General features: G+C 37.7%; 1 protein-coding gene across 2 annotated transcripts in view; it reads left to right on the forward strand.

Annotated features, from left to right (window-relative positions):
- Window positions 1–22,087, forward strand: part of SRGAP1 (SLIT-ROBO Rho GTPase activating protein 1) — a 336,426-nt gene that overhangs the window by 311,381 nt on the left and 2,958 nt on the right. For both annotated transcript variants that reach the window (XM_049883765.1, XM_049883766.1), the window contains exons 16-21: window positions 1,577–1,682; window positions 5,229–5,453; window positions 7,003–7,082; window positions 16,779–16,959; window positions 18,176–18,310; window positions 18,441–18,780. In XM_049883765.1, the coding sequence (XP_049739722.1) occupies window positions 1,577–1,682; window positions 5,229–5,453; window positions 7,003–7,082; window positions 16,779–16,959; window positions 18,176–18,310; window positions 18,441–18,780 (1,067 nt within the window). The remainder of the gene's footprint in view (window positions 1–1,576; window positions 1,683–5,228; window positions 5,454–7,002; window positions 7,083–16,778; window positions 16,960–18,175; window positions 18,311–18,440; window positions 18,781–22,087) is intronic.

Below are 22,087 nucleotides of genomic sequence, written 5' to 3' on the forward strand. Positions count from 1 at the left end.
GCATTTTAAAAAATCTCCCCCAAATGTCTCCAAGCCAGGATGGAAAGCCGTTTGTTTAAGAAGAATTGGAGAAAGGGAAACTGAGTTAGGAGAGTATTAATGATGGCCCAGGTTAGAATAAAGGCTTCTGCCAGGAAATTAGTGGTGAGATACTCAGAAGAATAGGCAATAGGACTTAAGCTCTCACACGAGGGAGAAAAGTTAAGCAAAGATACCATCTTCATAGAAGTGATGGTCATAACTTTCCGAATGGATAAAGGGTGCCATTGAAGAGAACCAGGTAGAGATCTTTGAGGGATAACTACATTTATGGGTGGGAGAAGATAAAAAAAATCCTGAGAACTGGAAGGAGAATCAAATGACTATGACGTCAGGAGCTAAGGACTGACATTTTCAAGTAGGATGCATGAACATCTTAAGAGCAATTAAGACCAAATATAGTGATAAGAAATTACAGGAAGCCTCAAAATATTTTCAAATACCATATATTATTTTTCTCTGAAATATTTTCTCAAATGTGTACTTACTGGGTATCTTCAAACTTGTACTTTATAAAGGTACTTTGAAATCCAAGAAAGACAACCAGACTTGTGAAACAGAAAACATAGGTTCTTGTCCCAGCTCCACTTCTATCTAGCCAGCCAACCTTGGGTGAACCACTTCACCTCTCTAGTTCTAATCTGTTAGATGGAGATTTTCCTAATCCTGTAAATGAGGGTGACAAGTATGTGCCCTGCCTACTCAACAATGTTTTTATTCACATTAAATTGGATAACAAATGTGAAAATGTATTGTAAAATACTTAACATTGTACAAATAAGGGATTATTATTAGTAACCTAATATTTTTGCTACTGTTCACTTTAGTATTAAACTCTGGACAATTTGTATTCCTAATAAAGAGGTAAAATAATACTTGGAAATTCCAGGCACCCTTTTCTTCAGGGAGTTTGCCATCCAACAAGGAAGACAGAATATGGAAATAAATAACTGTAATCACCAGGGCATAAGCTCTATGAGAGCAGGGTTGTACTAATGTATCCCGTATGTCTAACCCTGCGCTTAAAACCTAGTAAGGCTCTCCTAAATATTTTTAAAGAATTAATGAAATAATACAAAGTAAAAAATCATATAAATAAAATGCTATGGTAATTCAGAGGGAGGAAAGATTCCAAATTTAATACAGTGCCTGGATCATAGCAATAACTAAATAAGTATATAATGGATTAATAGATATGGTGGGGGTTGTCATGCCCCGAAGCTACCTTAATTAACATACAACCAAAAGGCGCCGAAGCCGTATCAGATGTCAAATTTAGAAATAGCAAGTACAAAATGATTTTTAAAATATGGAAAATTCTAAATTACTCAAGGCCAAGACCGTGGAAATCAAAGGAAACAGTAGTGGGTCAGAGGAGACCCTCAGAAATAGTGGTACACACCAGCTAATCACTTACTGTATTGGTTACAGTCGCATTGCTCATGTTCAGGTGTATACCTGTAATATGTTTACTACAATGTTTTTCTTCAAATGTGGCAAGTGAAAGGATCCTGACCGTGTCACTTTCTTTCTGTAGGAATAGATAATCTCTATGAGAGGGCGCTTCACATCCGCAAACTCCTGCTGACCCTGCCCAGGTCGGTCCTTATAGTGACGAGGTACCTCTTTGCCTTCCTCAATCAGTAAGTACTCTAATGCTCTCCCAAAATCCCCATCTTAATTCCATTTGCTCTGCTTCTGAATTCTGTCTTTGTTCTTGGATCCTGTGAAATGTACGTTTGAGTTCCATTTATCAGTGTTGGGAAGAAAATGATTGAATCTGGACTGAAGGTACATTTTTCCTCAGCAGCTCAAGGTCATTGTATGAAAGATGAAAGCTCTACCCCAGAAACTGTGGCCATAAATGCAAAAATACCTAAATCTTACTCAAAAGAGTACCTTTTAGTGAAATATGTGTTTTCCTACTTTCATCCCAAGCTAATGTCATGGATGTTTTTGTGAAAATGATGTAAACCACCTGCTCGTTGTGGAAAATTTCTGATTTTCAATGTTGAACTTGGGGGTTAGCGGGGGGTGGGATCATAATGAGATTCATCATAGATCCAAAAAAGAATTCCTATAAATTTGACATAATAAGACCTTGTCAAGAAGAAAGTATTTCTTAAACATTCTCGAAAACAGTGAAACGGAAATCTTAATAGCACTATACTGATTTTCAAAGAAACTGCTCTTAATTAGGCAACCTGATTTTTAGTTATGTTACTTCTGAAACATAGGCTCCATTACAAGAACATCTTCCCCAAGTCCTATCTATGAGTCCCCTTGCCATCCAACATTTCAGTCAAGCAGTTGGAAGAAGTCCAGGGGCAGTCAATTTATTGAGTAAGTTTGGGGGAAAGTCTTGTCCTGGCAAAATTAGGGTATTTTCTCCTCTGTAGTTCACTGGACCACCATTCATCTGTCACCTTGTCATACTGTGGTGGCTTCTGTGTTGCTGTGATGCTGAAAGCTGTGCCACCAGTATTTCAAATACCAGCAGGATCACCCGTGGTAGACAGGTTTTAGCATAGTTCTAAGGCAGACTAAGAAGAAAGGCCTGGGGATCTACTTACAAAAATTAGGCAACAAAAACCTTATGGACCACAACAGAACGTTATTCAACTCACTTGCCTTGGGAGTGTCATCAGGAGGGATCAGACATTGAAAGAGAACATCAAGTAGAGAGCCAGAGAAGGTATGGGAGACCCTTGGCACAATAGTGACAATAATGGACTTGAACATGCTGGTAGTCATGAGGATTACGCAGGACCAGGCAACACTTTGTTCTGTCATACATAAGGTTGCCATGAGTCAGAGTCAACTCAACAGCAGCTATCTATCTATATCTGTTTCACTAGAGGCTTTAAGTTCTCAGAAGCCCTGGGGATTTATTACAACCCTGCTGACTATTCCTGATATCATGTTCACCCAATTTGACCCCAAGAGCCAAGTGTCATACTGTTGGGGAATGCTGGCAGAGATCCATACAAAATGAGACTCTCCTGCTGATTAAAATATTCACAAATGACAGTAGGAACCCATTTGTACAGAAGTCACCACTGAAAAATAAATAGCATCTAGAGGCCAAAACCAAATCAAACCCATTGCTATCGAGTCGATTCCAACTTACAGCAACCCTGTAGGACGGAGTAAAACTGCCCCGTAGAGTTTCCAAGGAGCAGCTGGTGGATTCGAATTGCCAACCTTTTGGTTAGTAGCCAAGCTCCTAGCCACTGCTCCATCAGGGCTCCAGTATCTACAGGGATAAAAAAAAAAAAAAAATTTTTTTTTTTTTTATTATGTTTAGGTTAAATGGATGCTGTAAATGTTTACCTTTAAATGAGCAAAGGACTAGTCACTCAGGCAGTTGTAAAAATCTGGAGGCTCACTGTCTTCACCTTTAATTACCTGCCTTGTTCCCACCCACCCGTCCCCCCCATCCCCCCCACCACCACACACACACACACACCATAGTGAGTACCTTGCATTCTTCCTGGCCTTTTCCCTGCTTCCCCTACCAAATTTTACTGACATGCCTGAGCACTGGTAAAGCCTTCCCAGTGAACCAGTAAACCACAGTGGATTAGGAAAGCAGACTGCTAAACAAGAAACTTTGCAAACCTGAATCTAAATCACCGTGGATCTCAACAAAATGGTAAAGATGCAATGAATCACAGGGCTCGCATTATTTCTAATGGTTCTGCCATAAGATGCCCCTGGCACCCCATGCCTGCCTTCATCCAGAGAGACAAGGACCCAGCCTCAAGGGTGGGATGCTTGGGACAGGAATTTTGAAAAGAGGGGGCTATTCTTTTTTTTGAGTCAGAATCAACTCGACGGCACTGGGTTTTTTTGGTATTCTTTTTAAATTGTAGAACTGAAACTTAGAAATAACATTTTTATATCAAGTTTGTGCTTTTGAGGCCCGCACTAAATTAAAGAGCAAGAAAAGTTAACTGAGATTCTTCCCCTGAACTTAAGTGTGTCTTTTGAAAGTTAGACCACGCTTACTCTGAAACTCACTTCTCCTTCCTGCACCCATTTTCAAGATGATCTGTAGCGTGGCCATTTGCTGTTATTGTGAACTTTTTCTAAGATGGTATGTTTGAGAAATGGCACATGCTCAAGGAAGGCATACGTTAGCTGTGGAAATTATGCTTTTGTATTTCCTGCTTTGCAGACTATCTTATTTCCAAAAAAGGGTCAAGTATCATGCCACACGATCTCTCAATTTCTTTGTCTCTGTCACCATCTGACAAAGTAGTTGAGTCTCTCTTTTTTCTCCTTCCATTTGTCACCTGTTCACCTGGATTTTACATTTCCTTTCAAGACTGACATTCTATACACTGAAGGATAACATCTCTAAAGTCTCCCTAGAACAGCCCTTTACCTGTGTGTTAGAGGCATAGCAATAAAGAACAGGCTTAGTTTGAGTCACTTGTGAAAAATATCTTACAAATATCCATTGGATTCACTTTAGAAATTAGTACTAGACAACTGGAAACCTCCCCAAAGTTTGCGCTTTGCCAGCCTTTAAATGGAATGAGAGACTTCAGGAGTCTTTTTCCTTGTCTTGCATTTATGTCTTTTGTGACACTTTGACTGTTGTCTAGTTTTGGTAGTCTTATCCAAAAGCAGGTTATAAAGCCTGGAGTTATTATATGCTTTCCTTTAGTGTTTACAGAGAAAAGGTGCTTTGTTTTCTTGTAGGCATTCTTTAAAATTTATAGGGGAAAACTTAAGTCTGAAGTACTTTTGAGTACTAGGAAAACAACTTTAAAGATAGCCATAAAGCTTTATGGAGGTCGTGACTGTCCCTTCCCGATATACTTGAGCATCATTTACAGCCTACCGTAGTGTTTACGGATGAAACTCATTTACTCGGTCTTGGCCCCCATTGTAGTGGATATTAAACTCCCCTGTGGCTTTGAAAAATGCCACTTAATTTTAAGCAAATAGGACTTATATTCTACTTTCAGTTTCTATCTAGTTGGAAGACCATAAGTTGCTTTACTTTCTTTGGACTTCACTAAGAAAATTTAAAGTAACATGGAATATTATTTTGTTCTGATAATAAAAATCAAAACATTTTTGATCACTATTTTCTGAATATAAAATATCTTACTAGACATCTGTTATCTTTTCTGCCCCTTGTTCTTTCATAACTCCTTTCTTGCTCCCTTTCATAGTCTTTCACAGTACAGTGATGAGAACATGATGGACCCTTATAATCTGGCCATCTGTTTTGGCCCAACGTTGATGCCCGTCCCGGAAATACAAGATCAGGTGTCTTGCCAAGCTCACGTGAATGAAATTGTCAAAACCATCATCATCCACCATGAGACTATTTTCCCAGATGCTAAAGAGCTAGATGGCCCTATTTATGAAAAATGCATGGCTGGAGACGACTACTGGTAAGTCCAACAATTTTAATCCTTTTCCTGAAAAAATTATGGAAGTACAGACATCAACTTAATTAGAAAAAAGAATTGACTGTAAGCCACCAAATGCTTCCAATTTAAAAAAGGAAGAAGTAATAACCCTTGAGATATGAATACCAAGACCCATGACAAGACTGGATTCTTATTATGGAAACTCATAATCAACCCTACCCCTTCTATTCCATCATGGTCCCTAGATGGTGCAAACAGTTAGTGTGTGTGCTCCGTAACTGTGCTCCATAGGGTTTTCAGTGGCTGATTTTTCAGAAGTAGATCACCAGCCCTTTCTTCCAAAGTGCCTCTGGGTAGACTCAAACCTCCAATTACTTGGGTAGCCGCCGTGCTGTGATACGTAATTTTATTTTCATAGTTGCATTTGCTCCAAGGCCAGTGTCAAAGGCTCAGTTGCCATCAAACTGATGCCTACTCATGAGGACCGCCGCGTGTGTCAGAATAGAACCTTGCTTTACAGGGTTTTCAATGGCTGATATTTTCCGAAGTAGATCACTGGGCCTTTCTTCTGGGGTGTTTCTGGGTGGATTCAAACTTTTAGCCTTTCAGTTAGCAGTTAAGCACATTAACCGTTTACAGCACTCAGGGACTCCTAAGGCGTATTTAGTATTTCTAAGTATCCAGGCTAAATCAGCAAGCTCTACTGTCTTGTTCATTTTGTCAGAGAGCAACTGTGTAGATGTCTGATCAGTATTACTTGATGCGTTATACTCCAGGACCTTTTGTGGCTTCTGCTTTTTACAAACAGGGTGAAAACCCAATAACAGTGTTGTAGCCAATAATAGGTCCTTGATTAGGTCCTTCTTCCTCTACATAATGCTCTCTATGAGTATTGTTCATTTTATATAGAAAGTCAATAATACAGTAGTTACCCTTGTCCCCCAGCAACAGCAATATAAATGGGCTTTTATGGTAATGTCAGATTTGTATTTGTGACCCATTTGTATTTGTGACCCATTTATCAGTATACATTTGAGGAGAGGTGATGTTAGTGTTAAAGGATAAATTTTAAAAGAAGATAAAATCATGCCTTTCATAAAGGTATAAAATGAACATGAATTAGATTTTATATAATTCATTATTAATGAAGGAACTGGAGAAAATGGTATGACCAATTCAAAGGAGAAGTCAAAGAGCCATCAATTTATATGCAGTAAAAGAATGTGGAGATGAATTTGCAAAAACTAGCCTAGGACATATAATCAATCATATTCCACCAGGATCTAACTAATTTGCATTATAGATAAGAATTATTTGTATTGCTATCAGTTTTCTATGCGTTAAGGTCCGTCTTTACAGAGTTGTAAAATAACCTAGTCAAAAATGAAGTTATATACGCTTCTAGAGGACCAGATAATCCCTGGAGTCTCCAGCATTCCATTCCATTAAAAGGATATCCAGTAACTGTGCTCATTCCAAAGTCTTAAATTTTCCTTTACAGAAGTAATTTTTCATTTTTTAAAATTCCACCCACTTTGGCTTCATATAAGTTTCCATTTCTGCTCCACAGTGACAGCCCATACAGTGAGCACGGCACATTGGAGGAAGTGGATCAGGATGCTGGTACAGAGCCCCACACCAGTGAAGACGGTATGCCATTGTGCTCATTCTCTCGATCCTTTTTTTAAATTGCTTGTGTTAAAAATTCAGTAGATACAAAAGAATATTTAAAAGTTATGTGAAATGTATGTAAAACAATGTTACAAGGAACACCCACAGAAACAAAAAAAAATAATACCCATTGCCTTTGAGTTGGTTGCAACTCATAGTGACCCTATAGGACAAAGTAGAACTGCCCCATAAGGTTTCCAAAGAGCAGCTGGTAGATTCGAACTGCCGACGTTTTGGTTAGCAGCCAAGCTGTTGACCACTGACGCTGCTAAGTTTAAGAAAAAAGATGTTGTCTTTGCACTTCCCTGATCCCTTCACCTTCCTTACTCTTCTGTAGTAACCACTATATGTATCTGTACACAATTTATTATTTCATTTTCCATTTTCTTGAACTTTCTATAAATGGAGCCATATACAGTAGTCCCCCCTTATCCATGGTTTCACTTTCCTCTGTTTCAGTTCAACCACGGTCCAAAAATGTTACATGAGTGCATAGCATGATGAAATCTCATACCGTCCAGCTTCATCATCCACATAACTTTTATTACTGTGTATTGTCATAATTGTTTTATTATTGTTGTCCTTATTCATACTATGCCTAATTTATAAATTAAACTTTATCATAGGTATGTATGTATAGGACAAAACATAGTATATACAGGGTTCAATACTATCCGTGGTGTCAGGCATTCCTGCGGATAAGGGGAGACTGCTGTAGTTTTCGTGATTTTTTTCTACTGAGTATTAAAAAAAAATTCATTGTATCTGTTGCGTGCACATAAAATCATTTATTTTGCCACTGTATATAATATTCTATTGTATTTATCTATTCCATTGTTGATGAATATGTGAGGTGTTTTCTGGGGTTTTTTTGCTGTTAAGAACAGTGTTGCCATGAATAGTTTTGGAACGTATATCTGCAACTGTGCAAGAGTTTCTCTAGAGTATACACCTAGGAGTAATCAAATCTTCACCTTTACTAGATACTGCAAAACTATTTTTCAAAATGGTTGTAAGAATATACACTCCAACCAGCAGTATATCAGCCTTCCAGTTGTGTATATTCATCAATATTTGATTTTATCAAATATTTTAATCTTTGCCAATATTGTCATTGTGTTATATTTATTTCTGATATTAATTTACATTTCTGTGATTACTGATGAGGTTGTACACATTTGCATATATTTAGATTTATTCTTTTGTAAAATTCCTACCAAGTCTTTTGCTCATTTTACCATTGGGTTCTCTGGGCTCTTTGGTTTTGTTTATTTGATTTATAAGAGTTCTTTGTGGATTCTGGGTCAGGTTCTTTGAAGGGTTGGGTATGTGCTTTGCAAATATCATCTCCCATCCTATAGATTGTCTTTTCATTCTGTTTGTTACGTGTTTTTGCTAAACATACTATCAAATTTTAAAGTTGTTGAATTTATTGGTCTTTCCTTGCAGTTATTTCATTTTGTGTCTTTTAAAAATCCTTCTGTGCGTTGATGTAATGAAGATAGTTCTCCTGCATTTTCTTTTAAAACTCTTTAAAGTTTTGCTTTTCTCACGTAGGGCTTTTTTCCACAAGGAATTTACTTTGGGGTATGGTGTGAGGTAGGGGTCAGTTCCACCCCCCCTTTTTTTTTTAATATGGATACACAATTGTCCCAATTATCCCAGCACCAGTCGTCCTCCCCACTGCTCCAGACCTCTGTCATAAATCAGGTACCATCTATGTGTGAGTCTCTCCCTGGACTCTCCATTCTGTTCCACTGATCTACATATCTATCCCTACCCCACTGTCTTAATTTCAATACCTTTTAATAAATCTTGATATTTGACAAAGGAAAACCTCCCATTTTGTCCTTCTTGACAATTCTTGGCCCTTTGCAATTCCACTTAAATTTTAGACTCAGCTTTTCAAGTTCTAAAAACAAAAATTATAAAAACCTGTTTGGGTTTTTATTACAGTTGCACTGATTCTATGCATATTAATGTGGAGAGAATTGATAGTACAACATTGATTCTTCCAATCCATGGACATATTGTATTTCCATTTTTCTGTTCACATGTTTCCTAATAAACTTGTATGCTTTTATCTGGAAAGATTTTTGTTTTCTAACTTATTAAGCTTAACTCTTAACATTACTTTTCAGTGCTTTTTATAAGCTGTCAGCTTTCTTTAGCAACTTTTTAGCCATATCCTCAAGTTCTTTTATTATCTCTTTAACACTGACTAATCTGCTTGAAACCTACCCATTGAATTGTTGTTTTTATTATTATTTTATTTCTAGAGGTTCTGTTTGGTTCACTTTCGTACCCGATGCTTGTTCTTTTATTTTAAAGAGATTATGGTTTTTATTATCATTTCTTTTACAGCTCAGATTAATCATGTCTTATTTATTATAGCAGTAAAGGCTCTAATAGCCAAATACATTACAGTAATCTGTTGTCGGGATAGAAATCTCCTGATGATGTGATGTGTCTAGAAATATAGCCATTTGTGCAGAAGCCAAAGTATATCTCCCAGCCCCTAAAATGTCCAACTGGAGAACACGAAATCATTCTTAGCTTAGTCATGGAAGTAAATAACTAGCATTCCTCAGTGTACATGTTGGCTTTGGTTAGTCTTATTCATGTGAATTTTTCTTTTTTTATTATTGTACTTTAGATGAAGGTCTACAGAAAACTAGCTTCTCATTAAACATTTAGCGCACATATTGTTTCATGACATTGGTTACCAACCCCACGACATGTCAACACTCTCCCTTCTCTACCTTGGGTTCCCTATTACCAGCTTTCCTGTTCCCTCCAACCTTGCAGTCCTTGCCCCTGGGCTTGTGTGCCCCTTTAGTCTCATTTTGTTTTATGGGCCTGTCTGATCTTTGGCTGAAACATGAACCTCAGGAGTGACTTCATTACTGAGCTAAAAGGGTATGCAGGGACCTTACTCTCAGGGTTTCTCCAGTCTCTGTCAGGCCAGTAAGTCTGGTCTTTTTTTGTGAGTTAGAATTTTGTTCTTCATTTTTCTCCAGCTCTGTCCGGGACCCTCTACTGTTATCCCTGTCAGAGCAGTTGGTGGTGGTAGCTGGCACCATCTAGTTATGCTGGACTCAGTCTGGTGGAAGCTGTGGTAGTTGTGGTCCATTAGTCCTTTGGACTAATCTTTCCCTTATGTCTTTAGTTTTCTTCACTCTCCCTTGCTCCTGATGAGGTGAGACCGGTAGAATATGTTAGATGGCTGCTCACAAGCTTTTAAGACCCCAGATGCTACTCACCACAGTAGACTGTAGAAGATTTTCTTTGTAAGGTATGTTAAGCCAGTTGAACTAGGTGTCCCCTGAGACCATGGTCCCCACAGCCCTCAGCCCAGCAATTCAGTCCCCCGGGGAGTTTGGATGTGTCTGTGGAGCTTCCGTGACCTTGCTTTGTACAAGTTTTGCTGGCTTCCCCAATATTGTATACTGTCTTACCCTTCACCAAAGCTACCACTTGTCTATTGTCTATTTAGTGTTTTTCCTTCCCCACCCCTCCCCTGCCTCGTAACCATCAAAGACTGTTTCTTTTTGTGTGTAAACTTTTTCATGGGTTTTTATAGTAGTGGTCTCATACAATATTTGTCCTTTTGTGATTGCCTTATTTCACTCAGCATAATGCCCTCCAGATTCATCCATGTTATGAGATGCTTCTCAGATTCATCATTGTTCTTTATCGTTGTGTAGTACTCCATTGTGTGTATGTACCATGGTTTGTTTATCCATTCATCTATTGATGGGCATCTAGGTTGTTCCATCTTTTTGCTATTGTGAACAATGCTGCAGTGAACATAGGTGTGCATATGTCTCTTCATGTGAGGGCTCTTATTTCTCTAGGATATATTCCTAGGAGTGGGATTGCTGGATGATATGGTGTGTCTATTTCTAGCTTTCTAAGGAAGTGCTGTATTGTTTCCCAAAATGGTTGTACCATTTTGCATTCCCACCAGCAATGCATAAGAGTTCCAGTCTCCCCACAGTTTCTCCAACATTTGTTAGCTTCTGTTTTTTTTTTTTTTTTGTGTGTGTGTGTGTGCCAATAATGCCGGGGTGAGATGGTATCTCACTGTTGTTTTGATTCACATTTCTCTAATGGCTAGTGATCGCCAGCATTTCCTCATGTCTCTGTTAACTGCTTGAATGTCTCGTTGGTGAAGTGTCTGTTCATTTCCTTTGTCCATGTTTTAATTGGATTATTTGTCTTTTTGTTGTAGAGGTATTGGATTTTCCTGTAGATTTTAGAAATTGAACTTTGTCAGATTTGTCATAGCCAAAAATTTTTTCCCAGCGTGTAGGTTGTCTTTTTACTCTTTTGGTGAAGTCTTTTGATGAGTATAAGTGTTTAATTTTAGAAGATCCCAGTTATCTAGCCTATCTTCTGGAGTTTGTATGTTGTTGGTTATGGCTTGTATCCTATTAATGCCATTTATTAGGGCCTCTAACATTGATCCTATTTTTTATTCTGTGACCTTTATAGTTTTTGGTTTTATATTTAGGTCTTCAGTCCATTTTGAATTAGTTTTTGTGTATGGTGTGAAGTATGGGTCCTGTTTCATTTTTTTCCAAATGGATATTGCTTGGTCATGTTTTTAATAGTCTCTTGGTCTTTATCCACAATATCAATTCTTTCCATTGTGTCAAATTATATGTCTGATAATTCTAATTATCTGAAGTCTTCACAGATTTGTTTCTGTTGAGTCCCTTTCGTTGAGTCCTATTTTCCAATGTGTTTTGTCAATTTTTATATATTTCTTAGAATTTTGTCTGTGGGCATTTCTTTAGGACTTAGTTGAAGGTTAGTTTCTCCAGAGAGGTTGAGTCCCTTTCGTTGAGTCCTATTTTCCAATGTGTTTTGTCAATTTTTATATATTTCTTAGAATTTTGTCTGTGGGCATTTCTTTAGGACTTAGTTGAAGGTTAGTTTCTCCAGAGAGGTTTTTCATTTACTTCTGCATGGGGTACAGCCAGTCTGGAACCACATTAAATGTTTAGCTTGAGGTTTTCTTGGCCACCTAGATAGTATGAATTTAAACTACAAGTCTGCCTGAAGACTGGAATGTAATTGGGATTCTCAGAGGTCATTTTTTCCCAGGTTTGAGACAGGTGATTTCCTAAGTCCCCAGGATGGATGTGTGTATATGTGCGTGTTTACAATCTGTGGAGGGCTAGAGCGGAGAAGATTTCTTTCTAGTTCACTCTGACACTGAGAGTGGGACCTTTTGGGGGATCTTTTGGGCATCCCCTGGACTTAACCTCCTGTAAGAAACGAAGCTTAATCAGGTTGGAAAAATTTCCTCAAGGCAAAATGTTCTAGTATTCTGTTTACCTCTCTCGGTTCCTACTTTCATTGAGTTTTTGGTCTTTAAGTATTCCTTACTGTTGTGATAGCTCATTAATGCAATTACAAACTTTTTTTTTTTAATTCAGCAATCGTTGTTGATTTCAGGAGGAAGGTAATCAAGATTGTCTAGTGTCCCCCATTTATCCACTTAAAAAAGAAATTTTCCTTGTGCCTTTAAAAGTAAGATGAATTGATGTTTTCAAACTTGAATTAAGTTAGAAGATACTCTTTAAAGTAAGAACTTTATTTCTGTGATGTTACTTTCCAAAGTCTCTGAGCCCTGCCTCTACCACCATTCTTTCTTTTGTCTTAGGTTTCTTCTACTATATGGTTCGTTCCTTTTTTGCTGCTGACTTCTCTAAGTGTTTCTTTGCTTTCCCTAGTGGCAGGAAAAGCCAAGGTGAATGGCCCAGTCATTTATCTTCCTAAACATCAATCTCACCACTGTGCCATCTGTCAATTGTTCTTACCTCTTGACCGGAAGAGAGCAGCTTTGCTTAGTGCTCTGTGAGTTAGATACCATTTTGATCATATTCATTTGATTTCGCTGGGAAGAAAAGCATTGCTTACAAAGGACAGGTTTTCTTGCCCACAGCCATCCTCCAAAGTTCTGTAACTAAATTAACCAGAGGATTGAGTATCCCTTTGATCACCCAGGTATTATGTTTCTCTGTCATGGTATCAGTAGAGAGATCTGCTTTTGTTTCCAAGACAGGCTCTCACAGCACAAAACCATCATTTGCAAGGGCAGTGGGTAATAGATATAGAAGGGAAAGTGTTGGGGACAGCAAGGTCCCAAAGAAAAAGCTGATGTGCTAATGTTTTGTATAAAATTACAAGGAATAGAAAAAAAAGACTTGACAGCACCAGGCAGTCAGGAAGTTGGCCCTGCTGAATTTTCTTCCCCTTTGCACAAAATCATAATAGCCTCACAGGAAAATGAAGTTATTGTGTTACACTCTTGCTCTTATTGTTATTGATATCATTAGCAGCATTCTACAGAGTCTCTGCAGGACCTTAAAGGACTGTGAGGCTGTCTATATGAAAGGGGTATGATGTGTGACCATACCCTGGGATTGATTTGCAATACAGTGACTGGACTAAGATGTGTGTAAATAGCTTATTGATTGACACTTGACTGTGAAATGGTTCTTACAGGAGTAGAAAGAGTCAAAATAATGAAATTGCTGAGAATTACTAGCTGATGTACTAGGATTACCAATCAAATGTATTTCTGATTCATCTTGTCATTCTATCGTAACCTCTCCACATTTCAATGAAATTAGCTGAGTCTGATATTCCTGTTGCTAGTTGTTTCAAAAAAAAAAATAGATGACCATCATAGAGGTCAAGAGCGTGAAATTATTATTTTATTAATAAGATTAGTTGATAGATGGGAATCCTGGTGATGTAGTGGTTAAGAGTTTAGCTGCTAACTAAAAGGTTGGCAGTTCAAATCCACCAGGTGCTCCTTGGAAACCCTTTGGGACAGTTCTGTTCTGTCCTATAGGGTTACTATGAGTCAGAATCGACAGCAACAGGTTTGGTTTTTCTTGGATTGATAGATCTGTTAAATACTCGTAAATACCCCTTGGCCAACATTGACAGCATATAATTGAATGATATTAAAAGCATTGATGGTTCTCTATTTCCTTTTGACAAATATGTAGATTGTATACTATGCCATGTGCTGGTATCTAAAATTTTTTAAGTAAAACCAAATGTAAAATAATTGGGTGTATGTGTCACTGAGTTCATTTTAAAGAAATGAGTATACCTTTTTCCACAGGCATGCTTATTTCCATTCCCTACTCCATGGGCATGTTTATTTCTATCCTGTAGGGAGAAGTGGATAAATTTTGGTATCTGTCATCTCAGATCAACCAGGATTTATTCTTTATCTGCAAGTTTAAAACTATAAAGTCATTCCCTTTAAATGTAAAGTTATATTCACTGCTCAGTGGAACAGACTTGTAGATATCTAATAAGCTACTATTTATATTGTTATATTGTTTTAATAAAGAAAATGTCATTTTAGAGGGGAATTGCCAGTGTGTTAACGTATGATTGAAAAATCATAGTAAATTTCTAAAGGACTTAAACTATTGTTTTAAAAATACATGTATGTATATTTTCCAAGAAGTATACTACATGGAGATTATAGTGTTGTGATTCTGCAATTAAAATACTGTTCACTTCAAACAATTTTCACTAGAAAATCCTTAAAAGGGAAGGGGGGAGGCATTTTTCTTCGTGTTTATTTAAAATATTTAGCTAAAATTCACCTAGGCTCTTCAGATGAGGTAAAACCCAAGCTTCTTCAATATATTTGTTTGTTTTTTTATGCTTTTGCCTTACATGTCCAGAGAATGTTTGAATATATCAAGTAATAAACAACTTAGATCCCTATCCAAGAATTTTTCATGCAGTCCATAAAAGTACAACAGATATTGAAGATATTGGAATCTATTTTAAGACAAAAAAAAATCTTTGAAATGGGAAGATCTGTTATCGAAGGAAAACAAGGCAATTTCCTGAGGAAATATTTGACAGATATTCAGGTTTTAATCTATTATGTGTGCACATATTTTAGAATATTTGGAAACTAATACAAGCTCAGTTTTTAGAAAATGAGGTATTGCCCATTGCATAGATATATCTCTGTAAGCATTTGCCACTTGTCTTGGCCTTTTTTAGATCTATTCATTATTGATAAGAAATTTACTCCCCTGTGTGGAAACCCTGGTGGTGTAGTAGTTAAGTGCTATGGCTGCTAACCAAAAGGGTTGGCAGTTCGAATCCATCAGGCACTCCTTGGAAACTTGATGAAGCAATTCTGCTCTGTCCTATAGGGCCACTATGAGTCAGAATCGACTTGACAACAATGGGTTTTGTTTTGTTTTTCAATTATGTTGAAGTAGTGGCGATAGCAGAGATGAGGTTGGGTGTCAGTGGCCGAGGGAAGGAAAGAACATATGGTCCCAAACTGAAGGGCATTTGGCAATAAGTTGAATCACAAAAATCATCTCATAATTGTTTCAGTTAGTGCATCCTTTTATTTACCTTCAGTATTTGTGGCCAAAATTGAGCAAAAGTTAAATTTTTAATTCAGACCCAGAGTTCTGTATCTATTAATTTTTATTTTGAGATTATTATAAATTCACATGCAGTTTTAAGAAGTAATAGAGAGAGATCCCATACACCTTTTACCCAACTTTTCTCAATGGTAACATCTAGCATAACTATAGTACCATATTACAACCAAGATATTGTCATTGATACAATCCATCAAATATATTCAGATTTCACCAGCTTTACATGCCCTCATTTGTGTGTGCGTGTTTAGTTCTATGGGATTTTATCACGTGACCACCACTACAATCAAAATATGCAACAGTTTCATCATTGGATACCTTGTCTACCCTTTCATAGCCACATCCACCCCATTTCCCCCACTCCCACCCATCCCTAACCCCTGGCAACCACCAATCTGTTCTCCATCTCTATAATTATGTCATTTTAAGAATGTGATATAAATGGAATCATGTGGTATATAACTTCTGGAGTTTGGATTTTTTTAGTCAGTAAAATTCCTTTGACTATCCTGTGATCTCTAGAAAATATAATTTTTGAATCTGCTCTTTTAATTTGGGTAGAGGGCAGTCTAAGATATGCTCCTTTTTCATAGTTAAGATTTAAATATATTTTTGATCCTAGAGAAAACAAAGTTGTCATTACTGTTGGTGATAGTTTGAGGATTTGATAGTGCCAAAAAGGTACACGGGGAAATTAAATGTATTTGAGTAGTTTTTAATAATGGTGATATTTCTAACCCGGATTTTCTTAAACTAATAAAGCATAAACTTCGTATGTGTCCTGGGATAGTGATTTTTCCATGTGATAAATGGCATGAACATATTGCAAGGAAACTCCATCAATGTCAAAATAACATTGGAGCAATTGTGGAGGTTATTACAGTCTAAGAAAGTTTTATATATCACATTGCAAAGTTTAAAATGTTTTTTATTAGACTGTCATTTCATCTCTAGAAAGACGTAGAAATTAAAATCTAATGTCCATTTTTTTTTTTTTTTTTTTTGCCTGAGAAACTGATGACGGCAAGAGAATGCTTTTCTGTTATCTCTTCTAAAACCTCTATTTTTTCTTGCTGTCATGATTTGCTTATTATCCTCTTCAGTCTGGATATTAAAACAGCCTTGTTTATTTCTAAAGCCTCATGTAGCTGTTTCAGGTAGTATATCATGCCTTCCTATCAACCCTGTCCCTCACTATTTTCTGGTCTGTTCTTTCTAGAATGTGAGCCAATAGAAGCAATAGCCAAGTTTGACTATGTTGGGCGGTCAGCCAGAGAACTGTCTTTCAAGAAAGGTGCCTCCCTGCTGCTGTATCACCGCGCATCTGAGGACTGGTGGGAAGGCAGACACAATGGGATTGACGGGCTTGTGCCTCACCAGTACATAGTGGTGCAGGATATGTGAGTAGTCCTGGTTTCAGTTGCCTGGGTCTTTCCAATAGAGAACTCTAGCCATGCTTCTTAAGCTGAGCTTGATCTTATGAGAAAAGTGCAGAAAAGGATTACAGCGATAAGCTTCTGAGCTGAGCACAGTTCTACACCTTACTCTAGTGGGTCTTTGCTTAACAGCGCTTCAGGACCAGAAAGGTTTCATGTCCCAAATTCTTGCCAGTAGGTTTAGAGCAAAGACTAGTGGGAAATACCTTTTGAACCTTTCAGGTTCTTAGAAAAATAACTTATGCAGAGAATGGCTTTATGAGCTGAAATGACACTGCTAATTCCAAAAACAATGGTTCTTTTCTCTTGGTATCTGTCTACTGTTCCAACTCCAGATTCCCAAGAGGGGAGGATACTGACCCAAAATCTAACGAGAATCATATCCAGGCCTTTTTTTTTTTTTTAGTTTTGCTGATGAAATATATCCCTAATTCCAAAAATATTTAAAGACATGGAAAGATAGTCATAATATTTTAAGTGAAAATACAAATTACAAAATATTATGGGCAGTATAATCCCAATTTTGCCAATAAAATATTTCATGGCGCACCATCAAATTAAGAGCAGCTTTTCAAGAAAAAGAGAAATGTGATCATATAAAATTTATACAGGGATGGAATAATACAGCCTAATTTCAAAATCCAGGAAATATTATGTGTGTATAAATATAGGCATGCAGTCAGATACATCTAAAGTACATAAACATATAAATAGTTGTAGTACAAATGCTATACATCCTTATGTACACTCATAGATACGTATCCCAGGCATGGAAAAAAGCCTAGAAGGATATTTTCTAAAATGATAATAGTATTTATCTCTAGATATCATATTATGGGCAATTGTTTTTCATTCTTTTTGTATATTTGGATTTTCCAGTTTACCTGTATTTGTATTGTGTTCATAATGAAAAAGAAAACAGTTATGTTAATACAAGAGACATGTACATTAATAAAACAAAAAACCAGTTACCACCAAGTCTGCTCTAACTCGTGGCAAATCCACGTGTGTTAGAGTAGAACTACATTCCATGGAGTTTTCAATGGCTGGTTTTTTGGAAGTAGATCACCAGGCCTTTCTTCCAAAGTACCTCTGGATGGACTTGAACCACCTACCATCATTTTTTTTTTTTTTTTTTTCTCCTAGCAAAAAACCTAACTCTTGATTCTTATTGTTTTAGGGATGATACGTTTTCAGACACTCTGAGCCAAAAAGCAGACAGTGAAGCTAGCAGTGGACCAGTCACTGAAGATAAGTCTTCATCCAAGGACATGAGCTCTCCAACAGACCGTCATCCTGATGGCTATTTAGCCAGGTAAGTGGAGTCTAGTAATCAGGCTCCTCAACTTCTAGTTCTCCAGAGGCTATGAGGAGCCACTTTACCCTCAGCCTCACAGTATTACCCAGTGTGATAAGCCCCCCTTATTTTCTCTCTCTGGGTCTAGACAAAGAAAAAGAGGAGAGCCACCCCCTCCGGTAAGGCGTCCTGGCAGGACCAGTGATGGCCATTGCCCCCTGCACCCCCCACATGCTCTTTCCAACTCCTCAGTTGACCTGGGGTCCCCAAGCCTGGGCAGTCACCCGCGGGGCCTGCTGCAGAATCGTGGCCTCAACAATGACAGTCCTGAGAGGAGGCGCCGGCCCGGCCATGGCAGCCTGACCAATATCAGTCGGCACGACTCCCTCAAGAAGATTGACAGCCCTCCTATTAGAAGGTCTACATCGTCAGGGCAATACACAGGCTTCAATGACCACAAGCCATTGGACCCCGAGACAATTGCTCAGGTACGATGCTTAAATGGGATATTGTCTGCTAAGTACCTGAGGTATGATGAGGGTGTGAAGGATTTACTTTCTTCAAGCCTTGTAGCTATATTTCTTGTGTAGGACCAACTAAAGAAAAAGGAAAGGAAATCAGCCCATTCTTTAAAGGCTAGCTGTGGGTCTCCTTTGAAGAACCATTTGTTACCTGGAAGAGCTAAGATTATTAGTTTCATATTGATTTAAACAGAGACATGCCAGAAGTGTAGGACCCAGGACTTTCAAACCCATCATTGCTGAATAGCCAGGAAATTTTTACAAAGGAAGAATGATGAGGAAGGGCTAGCTGTACCAGATCCTAAATGTATTCTACGGCTAGTAAAGAAGACAGATCATGGAACAGAATGGAAAGCCCAGAAACAGAAAAATTTTAGTGTATGATAAAGACAACACATTCAATTTAGAAAATGATGGATTAGTCGATAGACAGTGCAATAAATAATGGTTAGCCCTTTGAAGAGAAAAAAGTCTGAATCCTACTTCCTCCTGAACCCATACATGCCATCACTTCCCAACACTGACTGGGGATAAGGGCTTTGTAGTTTTTTTTCTAATAATTAGAATTAGAATTGATAAAGCAAAATTAAACATTATTAATGAATTGGGCCATTGTTCTACCATTTTGCTCTCTGGTTCTTTTTGCAGCTTAGGCCATCAGAAAACATGTTTATAGCCAGTGACAAAGAACTCAAATAGATTCTAAAGCATCTTCCAACTCTTAGTAAAGTTTAAAAACTAAATAGATCAAAAAAGAAAGTGATAAATGAGTGAGACATACATGGGAAATACTAAAGATGGATTATTTTTAATAAAAAGCACCTCAAAAAACCTGCTCTGCTATGACAAATTTCTAAGCTATTTTCAGTATCCTAACTAAAAAGAATCTTAGATAGCAAATTAGATTGGATGAGGAGCCTAATGTGTGTGTGTGTGTTGTTTGTTTTAATTTTTATTGTGCTTTAAGTGAAAGTTTACAAACCAAGTCAGTCTGTCATACGAAAATTTATATACACCTTGCTATATACTCCTAATTGCTCTCCCCCTAATGAGACAGCCCGCTCTTTCCCTCCACACCCTCTTTTCGTGTCCGTTCCACCAGCTTCTAACCCCCCTCTGCCCTCTCATCTCCCCTCCAGATAGGAGATGCCCCCACATAGTCTCAAGCTTCTACTTGATCCAAGAAGCTCATTCTCCACCTTGTTTTTCTTAATTACCAATTTTTAAATGCATTACAATTTTCTCAGCAAAAATCAAATAGGCTTTGCACTTTTTGTTTCTATTTAAAGTGCTACACAGTAGTCTCGGGGGACATCTAAGTCACTTGGTATAACATAGTCCATAAAGACAATGTTCTGTATCCTACTTTGGTAAGTAACATCTTAAAAGCTTGTGAGCGACTACCTAAGATACAACTATTGGTCTCTTCCTGTCCGGAGCAAAGAAGAGTGAAGAAAATCAAAGACTCAAGGAACCAATTAGTCCAAAAGACAAATGGACCACACGAACCACAGCCTCCACTAGCCTGAGACCAGAAGAACTAGATGGTGCCCAGCTACCACTACCTACTGCTCTGATCGAGTCCTGGACAGAGTGGGAGAGAAATTAAAATTCATAAAAAGAAGACCAAACTTACTGGTCTGAAAGATACTGGTGGAACCTCGGCGATTATAGCCCCTAGACAACCTTCAAACCTGGAACAGAACCCACTCCCAGAGATCACCTTTCAGCCAAACAACAGACAGGCCTATGAAGTGAACAATAACACCTATGAGAAATGTGCTTCTCGGAACAATCAACCACACAAGACCAAAAGAGCAGCATTTCCCCAAAAACAAAGTTCAGAAGGCAGAAAGGGTCAGAAAAGATGGATGAGTGGAAATGGGGAATCCAGAAAGGAAGGTAGTCAAGTGCTGTCACGTTGAGAGGATTGCTGCTAATGTCAGAAAACAAAATGTGAATAAATTGTTAATGGGAAACTAATTTGCTCTGTAAACTTTCACCGAAACCACAAAAAAAGTTCGAAAAATAAATAGTTACACCAGGCATTTTGAGTCATACCATACTTAGAACCAGTCATATTTGACTATAGCTGAACTTAATGCTTTGAGAATCCCATAACGTCGCTGCTTATTACAAGCAGGTGAACATGATTTGGGTTAGAGAAGTGGGGAATAAGGATCCTGGAGGTGAGAAAGCATAATAAGGTCTGTTTAACCCTTTGCTTCTAGAACCAGCAATGCCTTCTCTTGTAAATCATTGAAAAAACAAAAACAAAAGTCACCAAATAAACTAGGCTCTGCACATTTTCTTTCTGGGGCAGATGTTTGTTATTTAAAAAAAAAAAAAAATCCATATGTTTAGCAGCTAATGAAAATCACATATGAAAGTAATCACTTGCAAAGTGATGTAATCCCCACGAAATGGCTTCCAGCTTTGTCTTTCATTTATTTTTCCATCTCTAGTCTTCAGATTTTCCCATGAGGACAAATAAGCATGCCATCATGATGTTTATGCGAAAAACATGCAACTTCTTTCATTAAACAAATCAATGGAACCTCTGATGGTGCTTTTTAAAACACTACAGTGTCCATATGTGATTACTGTATCTTGGTTTATTCATTGTTGGAGACTATAATGTTAGTGCCTTAGTTTATTCATTTAACAAACCTTTATTGAGCACTTACTATATGTCAAGTCCCATCCTAGGCATAATGGATGCAAACTTAAATCAATAGTCCCTGCCTCAAGGTGCTTACAATCCAGTGGGAAAAGTGGATAGAGAAATCCATTACTGGTGTGTGGCTCTGTAAGGGTTATGCTCCAGGTAAGTGGAAGGAGCCATGGGAATGTAAGGAGGAGACATTTCAATCAGACCAGGGCAGTGGTTCTCCACCCTGTCTCACTCAACACCCCACCTTTTATAAAAACAACCATTTTGTAATTCCCCTTTTACTATCCTGAAATAAATTCATAGGTGATATGCATATTTTAGAAAAATATATAAAGCTGTACATGTAATATAAAGGATAAATAAAAGAAAATAAATATTAAAACATTTCAGTTACTGCTTGGGCTTGACTGCACTAGAAGACATGAAATAGATTATTACGTCTATATATAGAATTATCATAAATACAGCAATTAAAAATGCTTAGTAATACAGGAGCAATGCATCAATTGGTTTTAACTCAAATTCCGTGAAAGCTGTTCGCAATAGTGACACAACTTTCCCAAAATAGTGGAAAACTCTTGTTCATATAGTTCCAATTAA

This window comes from Elephas maximus, chromosome 4 (genome assembly GCF_024166365.1).
Source record: "Elephas maximus indicus isolate mEleMax1 chromosome 4, mEleMax1 primary haplotype, whole genome shotgun sequence".
NCBI lineage: Eukaryota > Metazoa > Chordata > Mammalia > Proboscidea > Elephantidae > Elephas > Elephas maximus.